The sequence below is a fragment of the Oreochromis aureus genome, linkage group 23, assembly GCF_013358895.1.
Source record: "Oreochromis aureus strain Israel breed Guangdong linkage group 23, ZZ_aureus, whole genome shotgun sequence".
Lineage (NCBI taxonomy): Eukaryota > Metazoa > Chordata > Actinopteri > Cichliformes > Cichlidae > Oreochromis > Oreochromis aureus.
Window position 1 is genome coordinate 4,173,155 of NC_052963.1, and position 27,500 is coordinate 4,200,654.

The window sequence follows — 27,500 nt, forward strand, 5'->3', positions numbered from 1 at the left end:
TGCTGCTGTCTTTCTAGTAGACTACACTCATCAATACAGGTGCATCCTCTGCTTCCTCCTGAACACTCACCTCACTTATAGCGGCGTTTTCCTCTTCCCCATGCCGTGCTGCTCTGTTCCCTGTCAGCTTCATGGAAAGGCCAAAGTCGATAATGACACATGTGCCGTCGGCTTTGACGAGGATGTTTCGGCTGTTCAGGTCCCTGTGTGAAACCGCTGGCTTATACAAGTCTTGAAGGGTGAACGGGAGAATTGCAATGATCATAAAAGATTTAGGCTAATTTCTCTTTCATTAAGGATGTTAGCATGTTACAGCACTCCCAAAACCTCTCAGAGAGCACACTCAAGCAGGTTTTGTGGGATTTGCTAATGAATGATAATTGATTAAAAAAGGCTTCATATATGCATAGATTCGGATTTCCCTCATTACTCACTATTCAAAACAAGCTGCACTATTAACAGACAACTAAATACTCTAATCTAATCTACAACAATGGGATTAAGATCATATCGGAGTGGCCTCCACTTGCAGTATCCTTCTGTCCAGCAGAGGGTGCACTGAAGGCTGCTGCAAGCAGTGGAAGTCACCACAGCTATGTGCTGCCTGCTATTGATGTGCAGGACCAATGTGTGTGTGTGTGTGTGTGTGTGTGTGTGGGGGGGGGGGGGGGGTGACGACTGCACAAAAGGCCAAGAGATTCTGCTGTTAGCTGCTGCACAAAGCTAACAAACACCACTTTAGCCCCCCCTGTCTCTTTTTCTTTGCAAAATACTACAAGTTTATCTTGTTTGTGCTGCATGTTAGGGTGTCTGGGCTTACAGTCTCTCTTACTCACAAAAAGTATTAGTGTACTTTCTTTCCCATGCCATTTCTTAAAAAAAAAAAAAAAAAAGGAGGGCGAAGTGTAGCCAATCAGGCTAAGGTTTGATGACTTGAGACTCTGCCTCCAGCGAGCTCTACGCTACAGGGATATTTGCATATTACCTCAATTCCTATCTCTCCTCTCTTGTTTGTCTCCCTTTTTTCCTCTCTCTGAGGCTAGCTTGAGGCCAGTCTATAAATACCCATGGCTGGGCGTGTGCTAAGTGTGTACGTGTGTTTTTCAAAATGCAGGGATATACAGCACTCTAAGACAAATTGACCCACGTGCAGCTGCAGTGTGCAGCAAAGTAAGACAGCTGAAAGTACTAGGAACAGAGCAGAGAAAGAGAAACACAGGCTATCCAAAGCATTTCTTTAAAAAAACCCAAAACAACAACAACGACAAACTAACTGGGCTAAAAACAAAGATACTTTCCCATTTCCCACGACAATTCTTTAAATGTGTTTGTGCTTCAGTAACAGGAGAAAGCAGCAGTCTTGGTAGTAATTAACTCTGAATCTCTCTGTGTAGCTCACCTCCTTTAAAGAGCTCGGTGTGCAGGTAGGCCAGGCCGCGGGTGACAGAGTGAGCCAGTCGGCAGCTGCCCACCCATTCGTTGGTCTGGATGCTCAGGTAGCGACTGAGAGAGCCCTGAGAACCACATGGAGGACAAGAATATAGAGGACAAAGAAATTAAGAGGGTGTAGGGTTTGACAGTGTAACTGAACCAAACCAAACATCTTATCACTGCGCTTCCGTCGAGTTTTGAGGCAACTGCAGTGATTTTATTGTTCTGCAGTAGAAAAGTCATTTATGATTTAGATGAAAAAAATCTGGCATAAAGTTATGACATCTTATGATAGGTATCAGCAGCAACTCCATGAAAACTGGTTAGTGGAAATTATATTGGATATTATTAATTTCCTGCTTCAATTATCTCCATCAGTCTTGGCTGGGCCTAGTGCACAAAACAAACACATGCAACCCCCCCCCAGTCCCAACACACACACATTTAATTTTTTTTTCTCTCAGAATCAATCAAAAGGCAATTTGTGCATCCGTTACTACAGAAAATTACATTACATCTGTTCATTTTAAATTGATTATATTATCATTTACTTGAATGCATTATGTGTCCCAGTCTCCTGTCCTGGACTGCACTGTGTTTCCATGACAATGTGTATTAGACTAATGGTTATCATATATTAGAGGTTCCTTTCATAGGCTGGACTGCAGGTCAGCTGACTAGTAATTAGCTCAAGGTTTGGACAACAAGCATATTGAGCTTTTTGCTAAGTACACATTAAAATTGAAGTTGAGTTCCTAAGAGTAGCTTTCAGCAGTCAGTGTTAAGGTTCTTTTTTTGTGCCTCTTCTTAACTTTCCTACTCAACATTTTTTCTCTTCTCTGCTACATTTTGAGAATGGCTGGAAGCACACTTCCAATAATGACACTGAAAAAAACAGGCTAAGTTAGCCATTTTTGTTTGCAATAAAGACATGTTAGATGTTGGTTGTGGGAGATTTTACATAGACTGAAGAGGTTTTAATGTGCATATCTTCTCTTGGCTACAATGCAAAACAATTAAGTTTTGCTTAAACCCAAGAATGACCAATAGAAAGCAGCAGCATCCAGTCCAGTACTGGTGTGTGAAATCCTGTTTCTGCTAATGCAAAATCATCTTCTCATGCTGCTACTGCTGCTTCACATTACTATCTTCCTACTGGCAAAACAAAGGTGGCCTTAACTGTGAAACACTCACAGGAAACACATTCAAATTATCAAGTGTGTGTCCACAAAGTGTCCATGTTGGGCATCTTCTCTCAGTGAACCTGCTTTAATATGTCCAGATGTTATAGAGGCACTATAAACAGCCAGCGTTTATGTTACCTTTCTAGCTGGAGAATGCCCTTTAATTGGTCCAGCTAGTGTGAGGAGAATTATTGATGCTGGGTGCAGCATGAAATCGTATTACAGTTGCTGTAATTATTGACTGACTTCCTTATTAAAACGCCATGAGTTTGTTTTGCTGCACCAGCTGTGTTTGCTTCTCCCAGAATTCTGTAGTATTAAATTAAACAGGTGTTGTCAATCCTCCATTGCTCAAAGCTTAACAAACAGTTCAAGGAACAGCAGGTAAAAAGAAAAAGAAAACACTCTGTATGCTGAACACACATGCTTCACGTATAAAACTTACATGGGTACTGCTTCCCCTGTACTCACATGTGGGTAGTAGTCCATGACCAGTAGGTACTCTGTGCGTCCCTCTGGGCCCGTCCGCTCATCGGCTGCCACGAACCGAGCAATGTTATCATGCTCTAGCAGCGGCAGCCGGTAGATAGAGCATTCGTTGAGGAAGTTCTGTCTGTTGGCTGCAGTAAACACCTTTACGGCGACAGGCCGCTCATCCAGAGAGCCGCAGTACACGGCTCCATATCTGCCACGCCCAATCAGCTGAAAGAGGTGGTGACAGTAGGAAATGCAGACTATTAATAGACTTCTTTGACATTCTAGACCTTTGGTACTTGTTTGTCTAGTAAGAGAATATCTGAATGAAGCGGTAATTATGTCTGAGTTGGTTTGAGTCCTATTACAGAAACACTAGCACACAGAAAAGACTCTTTGCAAACACGAAAGAGCAAAAAACAGAAACGCTAACAGAGGTAGGTACGACGACAAACCCAGACAGGCAGGGAAGAAGACTGATAGGAAAGAAAGTAAATTACAGGCAAACAGCAGAGTTAAACAGCCAAATCATTCAATTAGAGAGCTGAAAAAACAGCATGCCTTTAAGCCCCAAACACTCTGGCTAAAAAGTCATCAGCAAGAGGTTAAGAACTGAATTTACCAGGGCATTTATTTCTGGGCAATTTTCATCTCCAAACATTCATGCCTGGTTATAAAATCTACTGCGGGAAACAATGGACCCTGTTTTGTCTGAGTAAGGTTTGCTGGCTTACCAGCCCTCAGTTTAACGTGAAGGAACATGTGCCTGCGTTTGATAAACTACAAGGACAGTGTTCTGAATTCAACTCCTGCCTCTCAACTCCTCTTTCTCTCTCTCTCTCTCTCTCTCTCACTGACTCTGAATTTAAACCCACTGAACAGATGTCAGAAAGAGGAGAAAAACATGCCTGCACCTGTGTCGTTGGGTCATTATGTTCATATCTGATTTCTCTCATCAAAGTACACAACAGAAATTGTATTTTCTAGCTGTTGTTCATTTTAACCGGCCTAATACACACTAACACACACACAGTCTTATTCGCTTCTTTTTTGTGGGATAATCAACTGCTGTGACTCTTGGATCTGTTTACTATCATTTTGTGATAAGGTGACTAAAAGCAAAGAGCTTGCTTATGTCTTTTAAAGAACATACTTTATGTACTAAAATGTAAGAATGAATGTTTTATTTCTTCTCCTAAAAGGTCCTTTTGAACCTCTGGGATCCCCGACAGCCCAAAACTGAATGCTTTAGGTCAATTGGTAGCATCAGAAAATAAATAGCTACTGACACAACTACACACATTTTTTCAGAATATTTAAGTGTTTACCTCTTTGAAATAAATGGTGAATACTACTGAGGACAAACTGGCAGGTTGCTAACCAACCTTTAGCTTTAAAAGGAAAGCTCATGCTTGCCATACACCACAGTGGGATAGTGCACTCAGAATGAGTCACAGACAGAGCGTCAGGCTGAAAAATGCCAGAATTTCATTTGATGAATCAGGTTGTAAACAACCAAAAAATAGCCCCTTGTTGCTTTGGAAATTTAAGCATATTGCAGAAATTGAGTTTGTAGGAAACTGAGCTATGATGATGACATTAAATGGAAACATTTTAATAAGTGAAACTGTGATTTTGAAATGTTACTGCTGCCGCTCTGCTGTCTCCCTGGTTTTATTTTAATCAAATCCTGCATTAATTTGTATTCCAGTCCTTTGTTTATATCGCTAACGTGGCTGCATCCAAACTGCCGACTTCCTATCACATTATGAGTTCTCCCACTTTAGTATCAGGATTTCAGGATCCTGTGACAGTGTAAGCACATTTCTATTTTTGTATGCCTGCCCCTGTCACTGAATGCCTCTTGTTGTGATCAGATGATAAAAGTCACATTGAAATGACAAACATAACCGGAATCCTTGATGTATTTTGAGTGTATTTTTGTTTTCTCCTTTCTCTTTCTAGCTCAGAGTCTCCTTACTCTCAAAAACACACTACCTTGTGTAGAGATGCTGAAGATGCAACATCATCTCTAAAAAACACCAGTATAAAGCCTCAGGATTTGGAGAAAAAAATAATAGGAATTTACTTTACTATTTTCACATACATCCCTATCGTACCAATTAAGAACTAAGAATAATGTGCTGTGTGGAACCATGGCAGTAATCTTACTAAATCTAGAGTATTTAAATAGCTGGACAACAATTCAGTCATGGCTGTATTTTCTTCCTATTGGCTCATTTGGATCATGTTGAGATGGCACATCCCACCGCTACACTAAATACTCTGGCTCTTTCCTGGGCCAGAAAACAAACTGATTCAACTTATGAAAGATGACTGCGCAGCTCCAAACTAAATATATTCCAAGTTACAGCTCCTGCAGACACAAAAGAGGACAAGGAGTCTGATGTGCGCACTGACCTCCAGTAGTTTGAGATTGTCCAGGTCCAGAGAACTTTCAGAGCCCGCAGCTTCCATCATATTGAGATTGTGAAGGCCTTGTTTGCCATCTCCTATAATACACAGAATACAAAAAACACAAATATATAGACACATTTGAGCAAAACAACAGCTCTGATTCAGTTCATCAAATTCTACCAAAAAAACATTTAAAAAGCCTTGAATAATGAATTCTCTTCCTCACACCTTGGCATCATGATAACTCACCATGCATCATGCGGTAACCAAAGAAGGCTGCTGCAGCTACCACAGCCAGCACGGAGACTGTTGCCAGGGCGATAATTACCGTCTCTTTGTAGCCCAGTGTGCGAGGATCTACAAGCAGAGGAAAACATTGTAAACTAGAAAAAGTTGCATTTCCTGCGAAAATGCTGTGTGGATGCTGTAACGCTGAAGCTGTCTGCTGAAAATAAGTGAAAAAGATGAAAAGGTGCAAAAATTGTATGGCATTAATGAACTTGAAAATTCTGCAGAGAAAAAGTGAAGAAGTAGAAATTTTTGCTGAAAAGTGGTGAAAAGCAAAAAGTTCTACTGAAAAGGGAGAAAGAAGCTGATATTTGTACTGAAAACAGGTGAAAAGAAATGTTGCCATGACCAGGATTCAAACCCCGCCCTCCTGGTCTCAAGACGGCTACTCATCTCACTAAGCCAAACCCATAGCTGGACTGGCCATCGGGCATACCAGTTTGCAGGTTGAGTAGGGTGACAGACTGGTACAGGGAGAACTCAGTCCTCAAAATAAAAGCAAATACAACAGCAAACAATCTGACACACCTTATTATCCCGATAATAAAGAATTACAGTAGTCCAGCCTGGAAGTAATAAATGCATGAACTAGTTTTTCAGCATCACTCTGGGACAGGATATTTCTCATTTTAGAGATGTTGCGCAAATGGAAGAAAGCAGTCTTACATATTTGTTTAATATGTGCATTGAAGGACATGTCCTGGTCAAAAATGACTCCAAGGTTCCTCACAGCATTACTGGAGGCCAAGGCAAGAATCCAGAGTAAGAATCTGCTTAGATACCATATTTCTAAGATTTTCAGGGCCGAGTACCTCAGTTTTATCTGAATTAAGAAGCAGAAAGTTAGCGGCCATCCAGGTCTTTATGTCTTTAAGACATTCCTGCAGTTTAACTAATTGGTGTGTGTTACCTGGCTTCATGGATAGATAGAGCTGCGTGTCATCTGCATAGCAGTGAAAATTTATGCTATGTCTTCTAATGATGCTGTCTAAGGGAAGCATGTATAATGTAAATAGAATTGGTCCTAGCACTGAACCCTGTGGAACACCATAATTGACCTTAGTGTGTGAAGAGGACTCTCCATTTACTTGAACAAATTGGAGTCTATTAGATAGATATGATACAAACCACTGCAGTGCAGTACCTGTAATACCTACAGCATGTTCTAATCGCTCTAATAGGATACTAGAAAAAAATTTGCATTTCCTGCGAAAATGCTGTGTGGATGCCTTAACGCTGAAGCTGTCTGCTGAAAATAGCTGAAAAAGATGAAAAGTTGCAAAAAATTGTATGGAGGTGAAGAACTGAAAATTCTGCTGAAAACAGGTAAAGAAGCACAAATCTTTGCTGAATAGTGGTGAAAAGCCAAAAATTCTACTGAAAAGGGGTAAAGACGGAAAAATTTCTGCTGAAAAGTGGTGAAAAGAAATTTTGCTGTAAGCAGGATTTGAACCTGACCCTCCTGGTCTCAAGGCGGCTACTCGTCTCACTGAGCTAAACTCATTCTCACAAAGAAGAGGTGGAGAGACCAACAATTCTGCTGAAATGAGCAGAAGCTGCTGAGAATTGTGCTGATAAGAGGTGAAAAGGCTGAAAATTTTGCAGAAAAGAGGTGAATCAGCAGAATTTCTGCTGAAAAGAGGTAAAGAAGCAGAAAGTTGCACTGAAAAGAGATGAAGCAGCAGAATTTCTGCTCAAAAGAGTTTTTTCTGAAAACAGCTGAGATTTGTGCTAATAAGAGGTGAAAAGGCTGAAAATTTTGCAGAAGAGGTGAATAAGCAGAATTTGGGCTGAAAAGAGGTGAAAATTCTGAAAATTCTGCTGAAGAGTTCAATCAGCAGAATTTCTGCTGAAAAGAGTTCTGCAGAACTCTTTTCAGAATTCTGCTGAAAAGATGTTTTTGCTGAAAATAGCTGAATAAGCTGGGATTTGTGCTGCAAAGTAGTGAAAAAACTGAAAATTTTGCTGAAAAGGGGTGAATCAGCAGAATTTCTACTGAAAAGAGGTAAAGAAGTAGAACGTTGCACTGAAAACAGGTGAATCAGCAGAATGTCTGCTAAAAAGAGATTTCTGTTGAAAACACCTGAAAAATCTGGGATTTGTGCTGAAAAGGGGTGAAAAAACTCACAATTCTGCTGAAACGGGGTGAAGAAGAGGTGTTGGGGTCTTGAGAAGAGTTAAATAAGTTGAACTGATATGTTTGGGTACAAATACTATGATTTGGCAATAATACTGCGTTTTAGCACAACTCCTGAGATTTGATTGAAATACTATGATTTAGAAGAAATATTATGACTTTGTACAAATACAATGTTTTGGCACAAATACTATGATTTGGTTCGAATGCTATGATTTGAAACAAATACTATGATTTGGCAGAAATACTATTATTTAGTAGAAATACTATGATTTACCAGAAGTACAAGGTTTCTGCAAAAATACTATGATTTTGCAGAAATACTATGCCTTAGTAGTAATACTATAACATGACAGATATATGATGATTTTGCAGACATTCTGGTTTTACACAAATACTATAATGTGCCAGTATACTATGTTTTAGCACAAATACTATGATTTGCTATAAATACTATGATTTGGCACATATACTATATTCAGCACATATACTATAACAAAACAGAAAGTCTACGACTTAGTAGTAATACTATAACATAATAGATATACTATGATTTTGCAGACAGTCTATGTTTTTGCACAACTAGCACAATATGGCAGAAATACTATGATTTGGCACAAGTACTATAATTTAGTACAAATACTCTTATTGGCAGAAATACTATGCCATAGTAGTAATACTATAACATAACAGATATACTGTGATTTTGCAGACATAGTATGTTTTAACACAAATACTACGATTCCGTTCAAATACTATGAAATTGCAGTAATACTATGATTTTGAAGGAATACTATGATTTGGTAGAAATACTATGCCGTAAGTAGTAATACTATAACATAGCAGATATAATGTGATTTTGCAGACATAGTGTGTTTTAGCACAAATACTACGATTTTGCTCAAATACTATGAAATTGCCGTAATACTATGATTTTGAAGGAATACTATGATTTGGAACAGTATTTGTGCCATGGAGTGTTAACAAGAATCTGAGGTCCATATTAGAAAAGCTGCTAAAATCATAAAACTTTTCAGAATTGTAATAAATGATCAATAAGAATTAGTGGTCTGTGATAATGTATTAATTTGTAGGGGAAAAAAACATGTTGACCAAGGTGGAATTGAACCCGTGATCTTTGGGCTGCCGACTGGTGTCATTACCAACTGCGCCACTGGGAAAGAGAGCAGCGCCTTGGAAAACAGGGAGATGAGCTGTCAGATTTAGATCGCGGTGAGAGGTGTAAAACGCAGTTTTTTGGAGTTACAAAACGTTGTGTAACTCCAAAACTAGGTGGGATAGAAGCACAAGTCTTGTACCGGGCGAATCAGCAGACTTTGGTAAACTTTCACTGCGATTTTCATAGCTCTTTGTACCTCCGTCGCGGAGATATGACGAGAGAAGAAACGGCTTCATTTTAGGAGTTTGAAAAGTGAGAGGAGGACAGATTTCCAACCCTCAAACAAACGTAATTTATGGCTCAACAGTAAGATGACTGTAAAAACTGCTCTATGATTTACATGAAATACTTTAATTTAGCAGAAATTCTATAATCTAGCAAAAAGCACTACAGCATAGCAGAAATTCTATCATTGAGCAGAATTACTAGGATTTAGCACAAACACTATGATTTGGCTCAAAATCCTTTATTTTGCAGTTATACTATGATTTGGCACAAATACCATGATTTGGCAAAAATACTATGATTTAGCAGAAATACTATGATTGAGCAGAAGTACTAAGATATAGTAGAAGTACTTTGATTTAACAGAAATACTATTATGGAGGAGTAATACTTTAACATGGGAGAAATATTGATACAGACACACAAACATACACATACACAGAGCCTAAAAGGAACAGTGGCTGTTGAGAGTCTGGGCTTGGTATATCTAGGTCAGTTAAATTAGCTGCACCTGCTGTAATCAGCCCTTACACACACAGACACAGAGAGAGGTATAAGTTTTCTGCAGTGTATTTCTCACATTCAGGATTCCCCTTGAACAAATGGCCATAATTTCCTAACCGTAGGGGCTAGAATGCTCATTCTGACACCGTTTTGTTCAGAAGAGATGGAGGAATCTGCAGGTCTTCATAATTCAGAGATAAAATATAAATTATTAAAGATATATGACTTGTAATACACTGTAACTGAGTAGAGGCAAAGCAAAACTGCCTTGACTTGCCCTCAAACAACGTTTTGTAACTCTAAATCTATATGGAGCATCAAAATCATTCTTTCACCGTAAGAAACAGCAGGCTTTGGTGAACAGTCATGGAAATTTTCAGGGCTCTGTTGCAATCCATCAAAAAGACATGACGAGAGAAAAAAGTGCCTCATTTCCAGAGTTTGAAATCTGAAGAGATCTGAGCAAGGCACGAATTTCGTACCCTCAAACAAATGTAATTCATGGCCAAACGGTAATAGGTGAGAAAAAAAATTCTTGAATTGTGAGCATCAGGGGTGTCTGAAGATATATTGGCACAAGCGTCATGTCTCAACTTTGTTTCGTTAAGGAGATATGACGATTTGAAAATGCCTCTCATTAGAGAATTCCAGCGGTGATTTTGAACAAACTCTCCATTGACTCTCTATGGAGAGTTTTCAGACTTTGTGTTGCTCTGAGGAGATTTGCCAAAATCCTGTAACTCCCACAACAATCATAGTGACATTTTCTGAAAGCCAGCAAAAATACCTACATTTTGATGTATAATTTGTGGGGGTTGAGTGGAAATTGAGCGAGTTGCAAGAAGTTGTTCAGACATGAAGAGAAAATTCAGAACAGACCAGCCCTCACTCTGAGTTAATTGCATAGCAACCATAGCAACACATGTATTTTCTGAAAAATCACAATTTTGCAACTGAAAACTTAAAGAGGTATAAGATTAAAACGGTAGAAGATCTGAAAAAGCTGAATCATATAGGAATAGCCCAATAATCTGAGAACATTTTAAAGTTTGAATGGAGTTTCTAGGTGAAAGTATGAGGAAGTAGTTAAGTTTCAAAAACAAGCAAGTTTTAGCAGAAATGTGGAAGTTTCCCATTCATTTCAATGGGACAAATTAAAGGAAAAAAGTGTAATATTTTAAAAAGTATAATAGTAATAAACACCAAAAGTCATAGCAGGAATTACCAGAAAGAGCAGAACAGTTTAGAGTTTGAACAGAGAAAATCGGCTGAAAACTGAGGGAGTAGTTAGACGGCAAAAAACGTACGGAAGCAACTAGTAAATAGTGGAATAAAGAATAAAGAGAAACAGGAACTCAATAGTGTGGATGCCTTTGAGGGCATCCACACAATAAAGAATAAAGAGAAACAGGAACTCAATAGTGTGGAAGCCCTTTGAGGGCATCCACACAATAAGGTGGAATAAAGAATAAAGATAAACAGGAACTCAATAGTGTGGATGCCCCCATCCACACAATAAAGAGAAACAGGAACTCAAGAAGCATCCACACAAGAAAAGTAAAAATCAAACTGTGACCTTTCTGTTATATTTGGGCCTAAGGCTGGGGGTTAATGGTCAAAGCCACCCTCTGGCCTTTGATTTCTAAATAAGAGTCAGAGGAAAAAAGTACTACAGCTACACCCAGCTACCAGTTCTAAAAGGTACACTCTGATGCAATGGAGCGCAAGACATGTGCAATACAACTTGTATTGATTCATTTATGCCTATAAAAAGGGTGTAAATATTCACGAGCATCATCAGATAAAAATACAAACCATTACCATTAAGAAGATTTTATTTAAATCAGGTGATTAAAACAACATAACTGGACATTTTCACAGTTTGTTTCCTTTTTACCACAGCTTAGGCTTAGGGTTTTATCTCTACTGTAATTCTAAACTGTAATTACATTCAGTTGAATTTTTTTTATACGACGCCAAATCACAACAACAGTCACCTCAAGGTGCTTTATATTGTAAGGTAGAGCCTACAATAATACATACAGAGAAAAACCCAACAATTATATGACCCCCTATGAGCAAGCACTTTGACGGCCCACCAGGCAAATGGGCCGATGTTTTTTTGTTGTTGTTTTTTTTCCCGTAACGGTATAAACAATGAAAGGTGGCTGGCAGATGTGTAAAAATAACTCAATTGTTTGGTGGTGGCTATGGCGGAGCTTCCACAAATTCAGTAAAATTAGCAAGTGGTGTACACTGTAAAATCTAATTAGTTCACAGAACTCAAAAAAACTATGCAAACTCGTTGCCTCAAAAAAATTGAGTGAGTAAAGTTTACTTAAGATGATTAAGCTAGGGCAACTTACCCATTTTGAGTACACTGTACAGCCTCATTAGTTCCCAGAACTCAAAAAAACTATGCAAACTCATTGCCTCAAAAAAATTGAGTAAAGTTTACTTAAGATGACTAAGTTAAGGCAACTTATTCACTTTGAGTACAGAGTAAAAACCTATTTAATTTCCAGAACTCATAAAAAATATGCAAACTCGTTGCCTCAAAAAAACTAAGTAAAGCTTACTTAAAATGACTGTTGGGACAACTTATTCATTGCAAGTATGCAGTATTAAGAATAACTTGATATTTCTGACTGTACAATACTAATTGTTTACCTACTGACAAACATTTCAAGTTCAACTAAATGAAAAAAAAAAACAATTTGTGGTAATATGAATATGGTTAAAAATAATTAACAACACTTTTTGTAATGATGTTAAAATCAGCCCAACTTTTATTTTCAAATGCAAAAAAGTATAACAGCCAACATACTGGACACTGTTCTCTTGAACAACAAACAATTATATTGCCATCACTGTTATAATCTTTCAATGAAACAAAGTCTCAGATTTATTTTTTCTGAAAATAAGTTTAGGCTTACCACAAGTTTGTTTTGTACTTACATTACTTATATAATCAAAATAAAATATTTATTGTTCTGTCACAAGTGCAGTAAACAACACATTTGTTTTTCACTCCAACACAGGAGCTGGAATGTTGTAATATTTTAAGGATGGCTTATTTCCAGTCCAGGCATTACTGCCTGAATGAGTATCATGGATCGAGGTGATCCAAATATAAGTGCAGAAGAAAGTCTTTAGCTTCCCTTAAGTACAGTGGCAGTGGATGTGGGTTGGAGATGCAATGAGCTTGAACCTGCAGGCGACCATCTTCACTGACCACACCATCTGTGACGGAGGACTCATCTCTCCTGGTGTCCTGCAAGCAAACAATCATATTTTTTGGAACACGAACTTAATTGCTTTCTTAAAACATTTTTTCCTGCATTTGGTATAGAACAGACTCCAATTTAAACAATCTCAGGCTCCCTCCCCACTGGAGAGGTGACATTCAATGTCCCACTTGTCAGTATGGATAGCCCTGACCACCACCCAACATACAATAATGTCATGAAAGCATCATTTTAAAAAGGGGTATGCAAACATGGCCAATAACTTTCATTCTAATGATCTGGAAAATGATTTGGGCACAAAACAAATTTTGCTGTTAGAAAACTTGCAGTCTTCACTATATACAGTGTAGACCCTCTAAACTAAGTTTGGGGGATGTGATCTTTCAAGAAATGCAGACCAAACTGTTGTTGTTTGTTTACTTACACAGCATGTCTTGTATAATTAACTGGAGTCACCAGCAACGGCATAGTGCAGTCATATCTCAAGTCTAATAGAAGACAAGAAAAGATCAGTAAAGAAACAACTTCCCCAAACCAAAGTACAAATAAAACAATAAGTAAAACAGGCTGATCTAAAGTATGATTAAAGTTCAGCCTGATTAATATAAATGTTACTGACAGTTGCTAATATGTTGGAAAACCAAAACACTTACCACTGAGTTGATGTCTTTCTGTCCAACAGCAGGAGTGCTGGTCCCGAGCCTCAAAGACAGTAAGAAGCAAGCAGAGGGAGAAAAAACAGAAAATTTTTTAGAAGCTGATTTGATCCTTAATGGCTGTGCAATCATTATAACTTACAACACAGAAGGTCAATGTAGACCCCATACAACCAAATTAGACTAACACATATAGTATTAAAAACATCATCTACTACTGTGTCTGAATGTGTGGTATTGGCACTGTCAGTTTAGGCCTGAAGAGATATGCGTTTAAAACAAGACCACCTAATTTAAATATAATCATTACATGCCCATTCAAAAGTTAACTTCCAATATATAAAGTTTCTAATAAGCAAAATGACCAGATCTAACATATGGCAGGGTTTATATGTAACATAATGTTTCTTATGATTGAACTGTGGAATTTAACTTAATTCTTTAGAACGACAAGCTATATTACTTTATTCTCAAGTATAAAGCCAACCTAGACTTTAACCATTTAACAAACCACTAATCTGGATTATAGCTTTCACAACAAAACTTGTTTTTAAACACATTTTTAACAAAATAAATACTATTGTTATTATTATTTAAAATGTAATTAAACAGAAAAGTCGGTTAAATATAAAAGGAGTTTGCTTATGTTGTTAAAGAAAGGCTAGATTTACATTAATAGATGCCACAGATGTTCAAAAGCTGCCACAAAGCATTAAACAAAAAAAATAGACGTCTCCGAAAACGTCGGAGCATTTTTGCAAATATGTGATGTCTTGATAAATCGAGCAGATATTTGAACTTTACACAGCTACATTCTCGCCTGAAAATATCTTAAAAGTTTATTTTGTGACCCAGAAAAAGTAATATTTAAAAGTTTTTTAGCCGGACTCCTCCGCCATTGCCGCGTTTGAGTTTTGGACAAAATGCATTCTGGGATATTTAGCTGTACCAAGTCGCTCCAAGTCCACACAAGTCACCACCAATACATGCTCGATAAAACGGGAGGAGCAAAAACACATCCCGGAATTTTTCGCGTTCTCGGCTTCATGTGTACTTTGAATTGGAACAGTACTTGGTCTCCGACGTATCATAAGTCCACAAGTACACATAAGTACGCATACACAGGCTCCGACAACTGCGGTGACAAATGCGATCCTCCTTTCCCCCAGACTACCCTTTCTGGGTCACAAAATAAACTTTTAAGATATTTTTAGGAGAATGTAGCTGTGTAATGCTCAAATATCTACTTAATTTATCAAAATATCACATATTTGCAAAAGTGCTTCGACGTTTTCGGAGAGCTCTGTTATCCACCAGTGGGATAGCTGACCGGGAGGTCAAGGCTCGATAGAGCCGGCGAGTACAGCTAAATCCTGGCGTATGGTTTTCAACCCCCCTGCGGTCTTTTGCTACTCAGGTTAAACATGATGTATATAGTTAGTTATGGCTATGGATTGAAAATACCCCCCACACCCCACCCCTAACGGTTGCACCTCCCGAAAAATTTTGTCTGGGCTCTTATCTCACTTTTTTTATTTCAAAAAAATCAACAGAAAATTTCACAGACATATTTTTATATAAGGTTTTTAAGGTTGTGGTGTTAATTTTTAAGTAACATGAGCCCAGCGGCAGCAGCAAGGCTAGGCTAACACTAACTAGCTGGCAAGATTATAAACCTGGTGCTAAACTAAGAGAAGCCACAAAATCAGTTTGAATAAGAGTAAACATTTACTCACCAAGTCAGTGTATCATCCACAGCAATGACAGTAATATCTTGACCTGAAGCTTCTCCAGCTTTGTTCAACATATTCCAGAAAAAATGCTGGCACCATGAACATGCGGACTGATCCGTGCGAGGGAGGAGGACGGTAGTGACGTGGCATTTTCAAACCACATCGTTTCATCCTTCCGCACTGAGAAGCAAAACTTCCAGCTTACTAGTTTTTCTAAGTTAAGACAACTCAAATAAATTGAGTTGATCAGCGTTTTTGCATGAAAAGTACTGGTAACTTACTTAAATTGAGTTCTAATAACAAATTGATAAAAATTGAGTTCAGCCTACTTAATATTTATAATTAAACACAATATTAGATTTTACAGTGTAGGCCAGCAAGAGAATGAGGGAAAAGGGAGGCAGGAGGAATAGAGACCTGAGGCGGCCGCCGGTCCGAGTATCAGGTGAACTGAACTTCAGGTGAGAAGTTACTGCAGTCTATCTGGGTCAGATATAAACCAAGTTTTGATATAGTTTATTTTCGATGTGCTAATTTTTACAGTCAGTTACAATAACTCGTACTGCGTACTAGCTAGCTGCTTATTTACTTTTGAAACTCTTTGAAACATCACGGCAAAATGTTGAGGAAAAGCACAGAGTTTTTTAAATGGACTAACAATGAGGTGGAGTTGTTGCTGCGAGTAACACAAAATCTCCAAAAGTTGAATCTGTTCATCTGGACGTAGCGTTTTGTGGGAGAAACGTTTCGTCACTCATCCAAGTGACTTCTTCAGTCTCAGCTGACTGCAGGTTTCCCCAAATCCCCACTGACACAGCGGCCAGGGAGGCAGAAGGACAGCACATCAAGAAGGCCCTGAGTAAATGTGGTTATCCCAGCTGGACTTTTGTCAAAGCGGGAAAGGCACCTAAAGAAAGCTCCAGCCGATCCAGGAGAGAAGGACAACTGCTGCCCAGGCGAAAACCTGTAGTGATCCCATATGTGTCAGGAGTATCGGAACAGTTGAGACGCATTTTTTCTAAACACCGTGTCTCTGTGGCTTTTAAACCCCAAAACACGCTGCGCCAAAACTGGTCCACCCAAGGATCGGGTCCCCGACACAAACAGAGTAACATAGTGTGCGCTGTTAAGTGCCAGGAGGATTGCCAGGATTTATACATCGGGGAAACCAAACAACCTCTAGCGAAGCGGATGGCACAACACAGAAGAGCTACCTCATCAGGCCAGGACTCTGCAGTCTATTTACACCTACAGGCCAGTGGACACTCTTTCAATGATGAGGATGTACACATCCTGGACAGGGAAGAACGCTGGTTTGAGCGCGGAGTCAAGGAGGCCATTTACGTGAAGAGGGAAAGACCATCTCTGAATCGAGGAGGGGGCCTAAGGGTACATCTTTCGCCATCTTACAACGCTGTGATTGCAGCCATTCCCCAACTCTCTGTGAATGGGACTCATGGCCATTGATCAGTGTTCTTTGATCTGTGGGTTTTGGTCAGTGATTGTTGATCAATGGTCATGGGAATTTGCATAATTATGATTAAGGAACTGACCTCACAGCCCATTGTTCCTTCAGTGGGCTGGTTTCAGCCATTATGCAAATGTACTGTTTATAAGGTTTGGGGAAACCTGCAGTCAGCTGAGACTGAAGAAGTCACTTGGATGAGTCACGAAACGTTTCTCCCACAAAACGCTACGTCCAGATGAACAGATTCAACTTTTGGAGATTTACTTTTCTGGATGATTGAGAATGCATCAAGACGAGTAACACAAAAGTACAAAGTTGCAAAAGCGAGTGAGAATTAAAGAATTAGAAGATAAGCTATCTGGAGCATGTACACACTGATATTAATCTTTAATAGGGCTGTAAAAATTGAGAGCAAACAAAACATCTGCTGTATAATGCCCTCCGCTATCTTAGATCACATGACTGCATCATATGACTAACATGCGTCATCGTTTTAGAAAGTCACCGTTTTCGCTGTCCACACTGCAACGCGAAAGCACCATTTTCAAATGTATGCGTTTTCGAGAGCATTTTCAAAACGCTGCGTTTTCCATGAGCGAAAACGCCATTTCAGTGTGGACGGGAGGCCAAAATGGAGAGAAAACGATGCGTTTTGATACGAAAATGGCTGGACGGCTGGACGTAGCCTTACTCACAGATGTAATCATAATACAAAAGATAAACCATTTGCAACTCTATAACACACATTTACAAAATGACAATGCTGCATGACATGCTGGGTTACGTTAGCAAGACAGGTAGCTGAATATTGTTTTAAAAGCTGGGACAGAAGACAGATTAAAGATGAAGAGAGGAAAGCAGAAATACACCAAAATTACAAGACCAGTGAGGAGCTGGGCTCTTAACTACATTTCACATCTCGGTTAATGCTAATGAGGGAGTTGTTGATGGCAAAAGGAAAAAAAAAGCACACTACATAAAGGCAGAACAAGCAGCCTGTTAAGGACTAACTGGATTGCTGCATTACAAAACTTTTCATAGTTAAATTATTTATCGTGTTTGCTCTGTGGTGTAATGTTTGGCTGTTTGTGTTTAATTTCTTTTTTCTTTGTATTCTATGAACAGAAGAATATAAAGGGGCCCATTAATGCTTAAATTATATTGATGATGACTAATTATGCAATGGGAAACCAAAAGGGAGGTGGGGGGGTGCACAACAAATGGAGATTAGCAGGTTAGTGGTGTTAAACTCAGAATCTCCTGTGTCACAAAGGTGGCTTTTTTTTCACCATGATAAATTATAGAATTTCAAGAGTTTCTGTAAAGAGGAGTGGGCCAAGTAGACTCTGCCACATACTAAAATCATGTTTTGCTTCAGAATCAAATACTTAACTTACTTACTTCACTCAATGACTGCAAATTCAGCAGGAGATCAAATATTTTTCATTGATCCTTTGATTTGCAGCAGACTTTCTGCTGGGGATACATGTAGAAGGTGATGGCTGCTCTATATGCGATAAATATATAGATTAACGATTTTCTGCAGCATTAACATCTCATCCTAATTGTAAAAATGCTGAAAACTGGTATATTTTCTGCGCTGTTCTATAGATTTGTAATACCATTTTATCCTCATCATCTGATAATAACCCTGATTGGAGTAGCTGGCACTTATAGGAAAGATTTTGTGTGGAAGAAGAGACAAACATCTATTTTTATGCGAGTGCACCTGGAGCCTGAAGCAGAAAGACCGGCTTAACAGATAAAACTGATAACCACCGTCATGACGCACATCATCTCTAACTGAGGGTTCAGGTTTTGTCGAGCCAGTAACACAGTGTTTAGCTGTGTTTAACATTGTTCCCAGAATAATATTTTACAAAACTTTGCATTAAAAAGGTACAGGCAGTCGTTTTTTGAGTTTATTAATGGAAAAAAAAAATAACACTATAAAAAATGGCAAGAATTTCAAAGCAATTTTGATGTCAGTGACAGACTTAGTTTAATACTTTGGCTAAATAAAAACAATTACTGCTGCTTTGGTAAAAATTCAAATGGGACTCTCGCTCTAAAGTGGTCTACAAAACAAGCAGATTTTAAACATACCAAAAAATTATGTTGCAATTTTTCTTCCTTCCCAAATAGCAAGTCACCCATCGCACACAACTATCTGAATGCAATTTTAAGTATTTGTGTCTGAAAATGTTTGGGCGTGCCGTAAAGAAAAGAAGAGCTCAAATAAAACCTACAAACATGAATGGCCCAGAGAGCAGTTTATGAAGAGAGAAACAGAGGATGTGTGGGAAGTGAATGTTAAAGGGAAAAAGAAAATATGTAAAAAAATAAATAAATAAATAAAAAAAAAGAGAGAGAATAGTAGGCAGATGGTCGGCTGTTTTTGCTTACCATAACAGATAAAAGCAGTTAGCTGAGGTGGAGACAAGTAGGGATGGGTGCCGGTGTCCGGTGCCATGATGGCACCTGTTCTGACATAAACGGTAGTAACCAGACCGAAAAGCAGCGCACATTTCGGTGCTTTATTTCGGTGCTTTTTTTTCCTGAGCCAATTCTAGCCAATCATTTTACGTTTCCGAGGATAGTAGGCGGGGCCAGGTACGTACGGTCTTGTAGAGCAGAGCTACAGATTAAAAATGCCCAAGGCGAAGCGATCAAAAGTCTGGCTGTACTTCACAGCAAAAGATGCAAACTCAGCAGCCTGCAACAAGTGCTTTAAGCTGATACTGTGATACTGTCAAAGGATGTAACACCTCAAATCTGATGAAAGACCTGGCGACGCATAGCGGTTTTTTTTTTTAAAGCCGAGAAATGCGCCGTGTTTGATAGCTTGCTACGAGACCTCACACCGTGCACATCTACTGGGGGTGTGGTGCCTGTTATCGGACCCGGAGTTAGCAACATCCCCCAAAAACCCGAAGAGGAGAGTCCTGGCCCCTAGCCCTGCCAGTGTAGCAGAAATAATGACGGATGATGATGGCAGCAGCAGCGTTCTCCTCTGCGTGAGTAGCTTCATGTTGTTAGTTGTGTAATTAACGTTGAGTACGCTAACCACATTATTACATTAATGCATGTAAGGTGAACTAGCAAACACCGTCGTGAGTTACATGCGGCTGTCTTCTTGTTTGATGGCAGATGCTCCCTTCACCCTGGCCAAAAGGCTAAAATGACCAAAGAAAAAGTGGAAAACAGTTAAACATGAGAGGTTTTTGGACAAAGTTTGTGTTTTTTCCATTGTTTAAGCACTGCTTCCAGCCAAGAGTGATACCATATATGCCCTATAGATGCAGAAAAGGCTAACATTGTTATCTTTTTACAAAAAAAAAAAACAGCTGAACATGAGAGGTTTTTGGACCAATTTTGTGTTCTCCATTCTTTAAGCACCGGTTTGAGCACCGTTTAAGCACCGGCACAGTTTCAAAAGTACCGGTTTGGCACCGGTATCGGATAAAACCTAAACGATACCATCCCTAGAGACAAGCAGATATATATACAGACGGTAAATATTTTAACACTTGCACCCTCACATATACTACTACTGCGCACGAACAGTGGAGAGTCCACAAACACATTTTCTTGCATCTGTTACAAAAGTCAACACAATGGATATGTCTGTGTGTCAAACACACGTATGTTATCAATAATTGATGGCTTCCAGAGCCTAAGAGCAACTCTGACTGACATCTGTGTACATCCATGAGCATGGATGTACACACTTTAGTGCACACACATGGGGGGTTGACTAGGCTTGGGTGAAATGCCAAGGTCACAGAGTTCATAATTAACAAGAGTGTTTTACAGGAAGTCGTGACAGAACATACCAGGAGACTGTTAGAATCTCCCAACTATCCCAGACAGTGCCAGCTCTGCTGCCCTAAGAACATCAAAGAGGCAAAACTGAAATATGTGAGCATTTGCATTAAAATTAAAAAAAAAAAAATATGGAAATTTATATTTCACCATTGCAACTTATCTGACAGCTGTATTCGCTAATTAAAGTGCATCTTAAGACTTTGATGTGATTTTGATGTTGACGAGTAGTTTTAAAGTAGTTCACTATTTGGTCAGAAAAGGAGTAAATTCTCACACTGGAGAAATGAAAATTAGCAAATACCCCTAACCCTAACTCACACAGTGCAAAGTCGAAAATCATGTTATTAGAATTATAACTTTTATTTACTTAGTGGTCAGAAGTTCAACAAGACATAAGAACTAAATTCTAAATAATGTCATCATTGAGTGAATATTTGGACGAAGTTTGAAGGAGGTTTCTCCAGGAGTTCTTGAAATACCTTGTCCCAGAGAATGTGACATACATAGGAGTGTACAGATAACTTAAAAATGTATTTCCAGCCGCAGGTGAATGAATAATTTTTGCAGTCTTTCCAATTTTTCTCTTCTATGTCTAAATCTATTTCATTTTAGTAACTAAATTAAAAAGTGCCAATATACAAAGGTGATGCACTGTCCCTGCTCCTGTTTTGCAGCCACAGCCAAAATACATTCAGAAGGTAAGACGAGTGCTGAGAATCCAGCTCAGTGGTAGGAATAAGATCTGAGCTATCGATACATTAGCTACCAGATTAGATACCCAGCTAGAATAATATGCTGGCCACAGGAGGAGACCCAATACTACTGATGTCAAGACATAAAGTCTCCTCACAATATAGAGGATTCTACCCAAAGTCCAGCAGCTCGAGGCTCTGAAGGAGCAGAAACAAGAAAGGTTGAGAATTATTGCCAGAGCTACAATCCAGGAAGAAACACACAAATACATCAAGAACATGGGTCCACAATATGAGCTCCTCCAAGAGGGGCTCAGGCAGAGAAGACAGATGGTGATGAAGAAAAGGAGGAGGAGCTATCATGTACCATTGACAAAGGAAGTAGCCGACATCAAGAAAACCTACAACTAGCTAATAAAGGCCCATCTAGAGGACACCACGGAGGTTCTGATTATGGCAGCACATGAATAGGCCCTAAGCACCAGATCCATAGAGTCTTTCACAGCCAGTTGCTGGCCATCCAACCAGTTGCTGGCTGGCCACCCAACCAGACAGAGTAGTGGTTATCAAGAAGCACAAGACTACAGTTATCATAGATGTGATAATCCCAGCAGACAGCAAAATAGAGAAGTACCAGGAACTTGAGAAAAAACTGGAGCAGAAGTGGAAGCCAAAGGGCAAAGTGGTTCCTGTGATAATAGCAGGGTTCGTACGCTTTTTTCAGGGTCAAATTCAAGCACTTTTTAAGCACTTTCAAGATCCGTTTTTAAGCTTTTCCAGTACCCCCCCACCGCACTGCCCCGCCAAAAAAAAAGAAAAAAAAAAGAGAATGCATGTTTCAATTTGCATCACCTCAGTAAGACCATGTGAAAAAACACCTTAGCTCCCCTTTTGTTAGGACATAGAAAAACGCACCACACAAAAATACTGCAAAAGGAACGGTCACCTTATATACTTAGTGTATAAACTCAAAATGCACATTTCACTTAAAAATTAAGATGTGCAAATGTGAACAAATCAACTTGTTAGAGATATTCTTCTCCTGTTGAAAAAAAGAAAAAGCGAAAATAAAGAAATAAGTCTAGATATTGATGCTTCTTTCCTGTGTGACAAAAAAATAGGAGACAGATGTTTGTTTGTTTTTTAAGTTATTTCCCAACAAAACTGTTTTATTGCTAACTACATTGCTGTCTGTATTATTCCTGAAGTCCTAAATGATCACCTTTAAAGTGTTTGTGCTAATAACATCAAGTCAGGCAGGCATGGAGAACAGCACTGACTGTTTAAGTAGTTTAATGTGTAGGTGGCGATAAACACATTTTGAATGAAAGCCGGGGAACCTTGGTAGCACAGAAACAAGTGGCTATTCTTTGTGACCATATGGATCCCTCATATTACCATTATTTCACCCAAAGGCACCAAATTAATACGCAAAAAAGCTGCAGCAATACACACAAATATAAACAGTACTTGGTAACAACTTTGCTTTTAGCCGTTAACCCTCTGGGGTCCAGGATATAATTGGCCGTTTTTACCTACTTTTGATTTGGCCTCTATATTTCACCATTAAAAACTGTTTATCTTGCCAATCTGTTATTATCTCATTTTGACATAATGTGTCAGCACAATTTATCTAAATTCAGACAAAATTTAAAATACAAGTAGAAAGTGATATTTTTGACTGTAAAAACCACAAGCATGTTTAAGGAATCATTTTCATAACTTGAAATGCAAATAGAAATTGGACATTTTTAAAAAATATGAACAAGTTTTGCAAACAACAAAGTTATATGGTACTATTTACCTAAAAATGCAGCCAAGGCTCAGAAGTTTTTTATATAACCATTCAAAACTATTTACAGAACAATCAGGTGTGCTGCATCAAATAAGGCACACAAATTATTTATGCAACTCCAAAAAATAGTTTGTGTCCACTATAACACAGATGAGAACAGCACAGGGATAAACCTGCAGGTTTGACGGCAGGTGTGTCACTCAGCGTTTACACTGCAATCTGCCTTTGGTGGCTTTTTTTGCAGCAACTGTGACATTCACTAGTAGAACTGACACACAAAACAAAAACTACACACTAACTACACAAGACAACACACTAACTTGAGACTCCAAACACGGCAAACGTCACAAATCTCTCACGTATCAAAACTCTCTCTCTGTCTTTTCGCTCACTCGCTCTCTCTCTTTCGCGGTCACTCCTAAAACTTCCCCTCTTCCCAAACGACCAAATTGCACATGTTGCCATATCATTTTTGATTGGTCGACATGGTACATTTTCCACCAATAGGGAAGGAGTGTTTTTCTTTTTCTTTTTCACTCACAAGCAAAGCGTCTTTGCTAGCGCTCTCCATAGAAAACGCCGTTTTTACGTTTCTTCCAGATGTAAACGCCACTGTTTTATTAAAACAAAAACACCGGTTTCGTGGCCTATCAACACAGTTTAAACACTGGTATATAGCTTGAAGTCCGCACGTTCGACCCAAGTTGAAATGGAGACTCTGGGTCGACCCCAGAGGGTTAATCAGAAAGCCTTAAGTTGGCTAATTATGTATCGGGCTAATGTTTAAAGCTTTCACTTGAGTAAATTAACTCATATCACTGCTAAGTAATGTTAGCTAAGTTCACAGCATGTTCCATAATAGCGCTGCCATACTGCATCACACTCAGTGCATTTCAATCATTTCTCCAGCGAGTTTGATAGCTAGCAAAATAATAATCATAATTTTAAAAAATTGCATGCGTAACGTACACTTACTGGAAAATTATTTACTAGCACTCACCTATCATGCGACTGGAGGCGCAAACTCCGCCACTGTCGTTTTCCATCATACACTCATTTAAACAGCAACCTACAGGTATGTTAGCGCACTCATCCCCGACTGGCGAGGGAGGCGGGGACACGTTTGAAACAGACGCAAGGAAGCCCAGGCAGGAAATTTTGCTTTTACATTTTGCGACTCATTTTATTTCTCTATCTGATAAGAAAACTATTTAATCAGATAGTTATTTGTGGTGAATGAAATACAGTTACATTTTCAAGCACTTTCAAGCACCACATCTGAAATTCAAGCATTTTCCCAACCTTGAAAAGACAACATTAAAATTCAAGCATTTTCAAGGATTTCAAGCACCCGTACGAACCCTGTAATAGGAGCATTAGCAGCTGTAACCCCTAAACTGAAAGAGTGACTCCGGCAGATTCCATCACATCATCCAAAAAAAACAGTGCAGTCCAGGGAACAGCAAATTTGCAAACCCTCAAACTCCCAGGCCTGATAGAAGACCTGAGCTTGAGAAACACACATGCCATACAACTAAACCTTGAATTGGGACTTACTGTATCAATAAATGGGTACATTCTCTGTAAACTTCTAACTTCAGTACTTAAAATAAATAAAATAAATAAATAAAATGATGAATTCCGAAGCTTTACTTAAATTTCCGTAACTACAAGTTTCTTCACTACACGTATAGGAGTTAAACCAATCGCCTGTTTTCTAACTTGTCTCAGTGCCTCTCCCTTTACCTAGACCTGAATGTCACTCTTGAATCTTGGCCTAAGATCATTCAAACAGCCAACTGATTTAAACCATTTCCTACTTCTAACAACACAAGAGTACATCTGCCCAGACATGTCGAGAAATAACACTATACTAAAAACGGAAACAGGATTTAGAGTTACAATACAACTCAAACTTGAGTTTCCAGCAGCATCAATTTTTTTCCCCCACAATTTCTTTTCTTTGTCATCTGTCTACACAGTTGAACAGTCACCGGCACACCCACAGACAGACGGATAAAGCAGACGCCATGTAATCCGTGGAATGCAGAGAGACGACATGGACGGTAGGAAGCGTGTGTTTGTGTGTAGGCAAGGGAGATGACGAGCTGCTGTTGCAACCGCCCCCACCTCATGCTCTTTCATTCACGGGTCAACCTTGAGAAGAACTAACAATTAACAATTTATCTGTTTGCTTTCTTTGACACCTTTCACAGTATTCAGTCACGACTTAAACCGAATCCACTGTCAACCACTGTCACGGTCCTTTAGGGGTTATAATCTACACGACTCCTGAGAGTGGATACGGACAATGCTATAATCTCATTTGTTGCATCCAGTTCTTCATCTCTCTGATCCACAGTTGTCAAGGTTTATAACTGCTGACAATTGGAAAGCTCATCTCAAAGTCCCTGTTGCTAAATAATGTAGCAGACTAGCAAAGGGGGCTACAGAGAGCAATAAGTAGGTGTAGCTATGGCAGCCCTTTTTTTTGTCTATCTAGGACTAAAAAAAAAAGTCAACGTAACTATTAATAAAACCATAAATGTAGGATTAGATCTGGCTTTAAGCCAACTAATTTGCATTCATTAGCTAGCTGACCCACGGCCATAAATAAAAAGAAAGAAAGAGGAGGACGAGACCTTTGGCTTGAAATTCACAACACTGACAGCATGTTTAGTATTCAATTTTATCTTCTGTAATCTCTCACAGGTGGCTGGGCGTGAGGCTAAAAGGTAACAGGGGTAAGAAAGTGTTCTTACGTATGGGCTGCGCAGTGGTGGGGCTTGGCAGCGGGAAGTCCTCTGTGAAGTTCACATTGCACATGTCACTGCCACAGCAGCAGAAGTGGTAAGTCCCATTCTGTATCTGTGGAGGCAAGTTGGTAACCACACAGCGGTCATCTCGGCATGCCTGGTTGTCGCCTAAGTGAGTCCAGCAACCTGAAGAAGGGTAAAAAGTTGGAGAACCCCCCCAAAAAACTTATTAACCTCTCAGGTTTGAAATAACAGTTATTGAATGCGACAGCACAATTGGGTCAGATATAGTGAAAATAAAAACTAATTTTCCTGTTAAGTTTGACCATTTGATGGACAAACTATGCTTTTACTGTTTCACTAAATAAAAAGCATCTTAAAAACATGATTATAGATGCAGGAAAAAACGTGATTTTGTGAAACAGATAACAAAGTTCTGTGTCTATTACATGCTGTATACTTTTGACTACGCCCTTGGATGAAGGCATGTGACAATGTGTACGTGCAAAGGAGCGCTGAAGTGGACATTCAAAATATCTCTTTTTGAGTCTATTCTAGAAAACCATTTGAATGTAAAAATTGAGCTTACAGCTCTTTTCAACTCTTTCAGATAACTTGAAACATTCATATGAATTTTCAAGTGGTGTGGAAGAGATAGGCTTCTGTCACAAAGAACTTTTCCAGCCAAGATTGAGACACGAATGAAATATGCGTAAGCCTTTTATTTCACTTTTTCTTAAATAATCTTTCAGACTAATATGTCACAAAACAGATAAAGATTCAAACATTTGTCTCTCCAACAGACCAACACCCCCAATTATTTAATTTACTATAATGTAAAGGAAAGTGGCAGATTATGACTTTTAAAGGGCCTGCAACAAGAAGATTTCTGCATATGAACCATTAACATTTTTATTTACATCTTGAGCAAATGATATGAATGGTTGATGATGACTGAAAAAACAAAAATGGAGGATTTGACATTTTACTTCCTGCATTCTGGTTAAAATTGTGTCCCAATTTATGGATTTTGGAAACAATTTATGGAGGAAATGTCTTTAAAATGCAAATGAAAACACATTGGGCACCGCATGACGTTGAATACTGAAAATACTGTGACAAATAATACAATATAAATACAAGTAAAATGGTAAATGGTAAATGGACTGATTCTTACATAGCGCTTTTCTACTCTCCCGGAGTACTCAAAGCGCTCTATACAACATGCCTCATTCACCCATTCACACCCACTGATACAAGCACTTCTAAACTCAAGTGCAACTAATAAAGATTCACACACATTCACACTCCAATGAACGCATCGGAGGGCAATTTGGGGTTAGTATCTTGCCCAAGGATATTTGGCATGCAGACTGGGGGAGCCAGGAATCGAACCACCAACCTTCCTGATCTGCTCTACAACCTGAGCCACAAGTCTCTCAGGCTTTCTGTATTCGTCTCCTATTAACATACAGGTCTACTT

The 27,500-nt window shown here is 39.0% G+C and overlaps 1 protein-coding gene across 2 annotated transcripts in view; it reads right to left on the reverse strand.

Moving 5' to 3' along the window:
• The window catches only part of LOC116313737 (bone morphogenetic protein receptor type-2), a 62,790-nt gene that overhangs the window by 9,438 nt on the left and 25,852 nt on the right, over positions 1 to 27,500 (reverse strand). For both annotated transcript variants that reach the window (XM_039606816.1, XM_039606815.1), the window contains exons 3-8: positions 26,024 to 26,203; positions 5,757 to 5,864; positions 5,511 to 5,602; positions 3,087 to 3,317; positions 1,400 to 1,514; positions 71 to 231 (exon numbers count right to left, since the gene is read on the reverse strand). In XM_039606816.1, the coding sequence (XP_039462750.1) occupies positions 71 to 231; positions 1,400 to 1,514; positions 3,087 to 3,317; positions 5,511 to 5,602; positions 5,757 to 5,864; positions 26,024 to 26,203 (887 nt within the window). The remainder of the gene's footprint in view (positions 1 to 70; positions 232 to 1,399; positions 1,515 to 3,086; positions 3,318 to 5,510; positions 5,603 to 5,756; positions 5,865 to 26,023; positions 26,204 to 27,500) is intronic.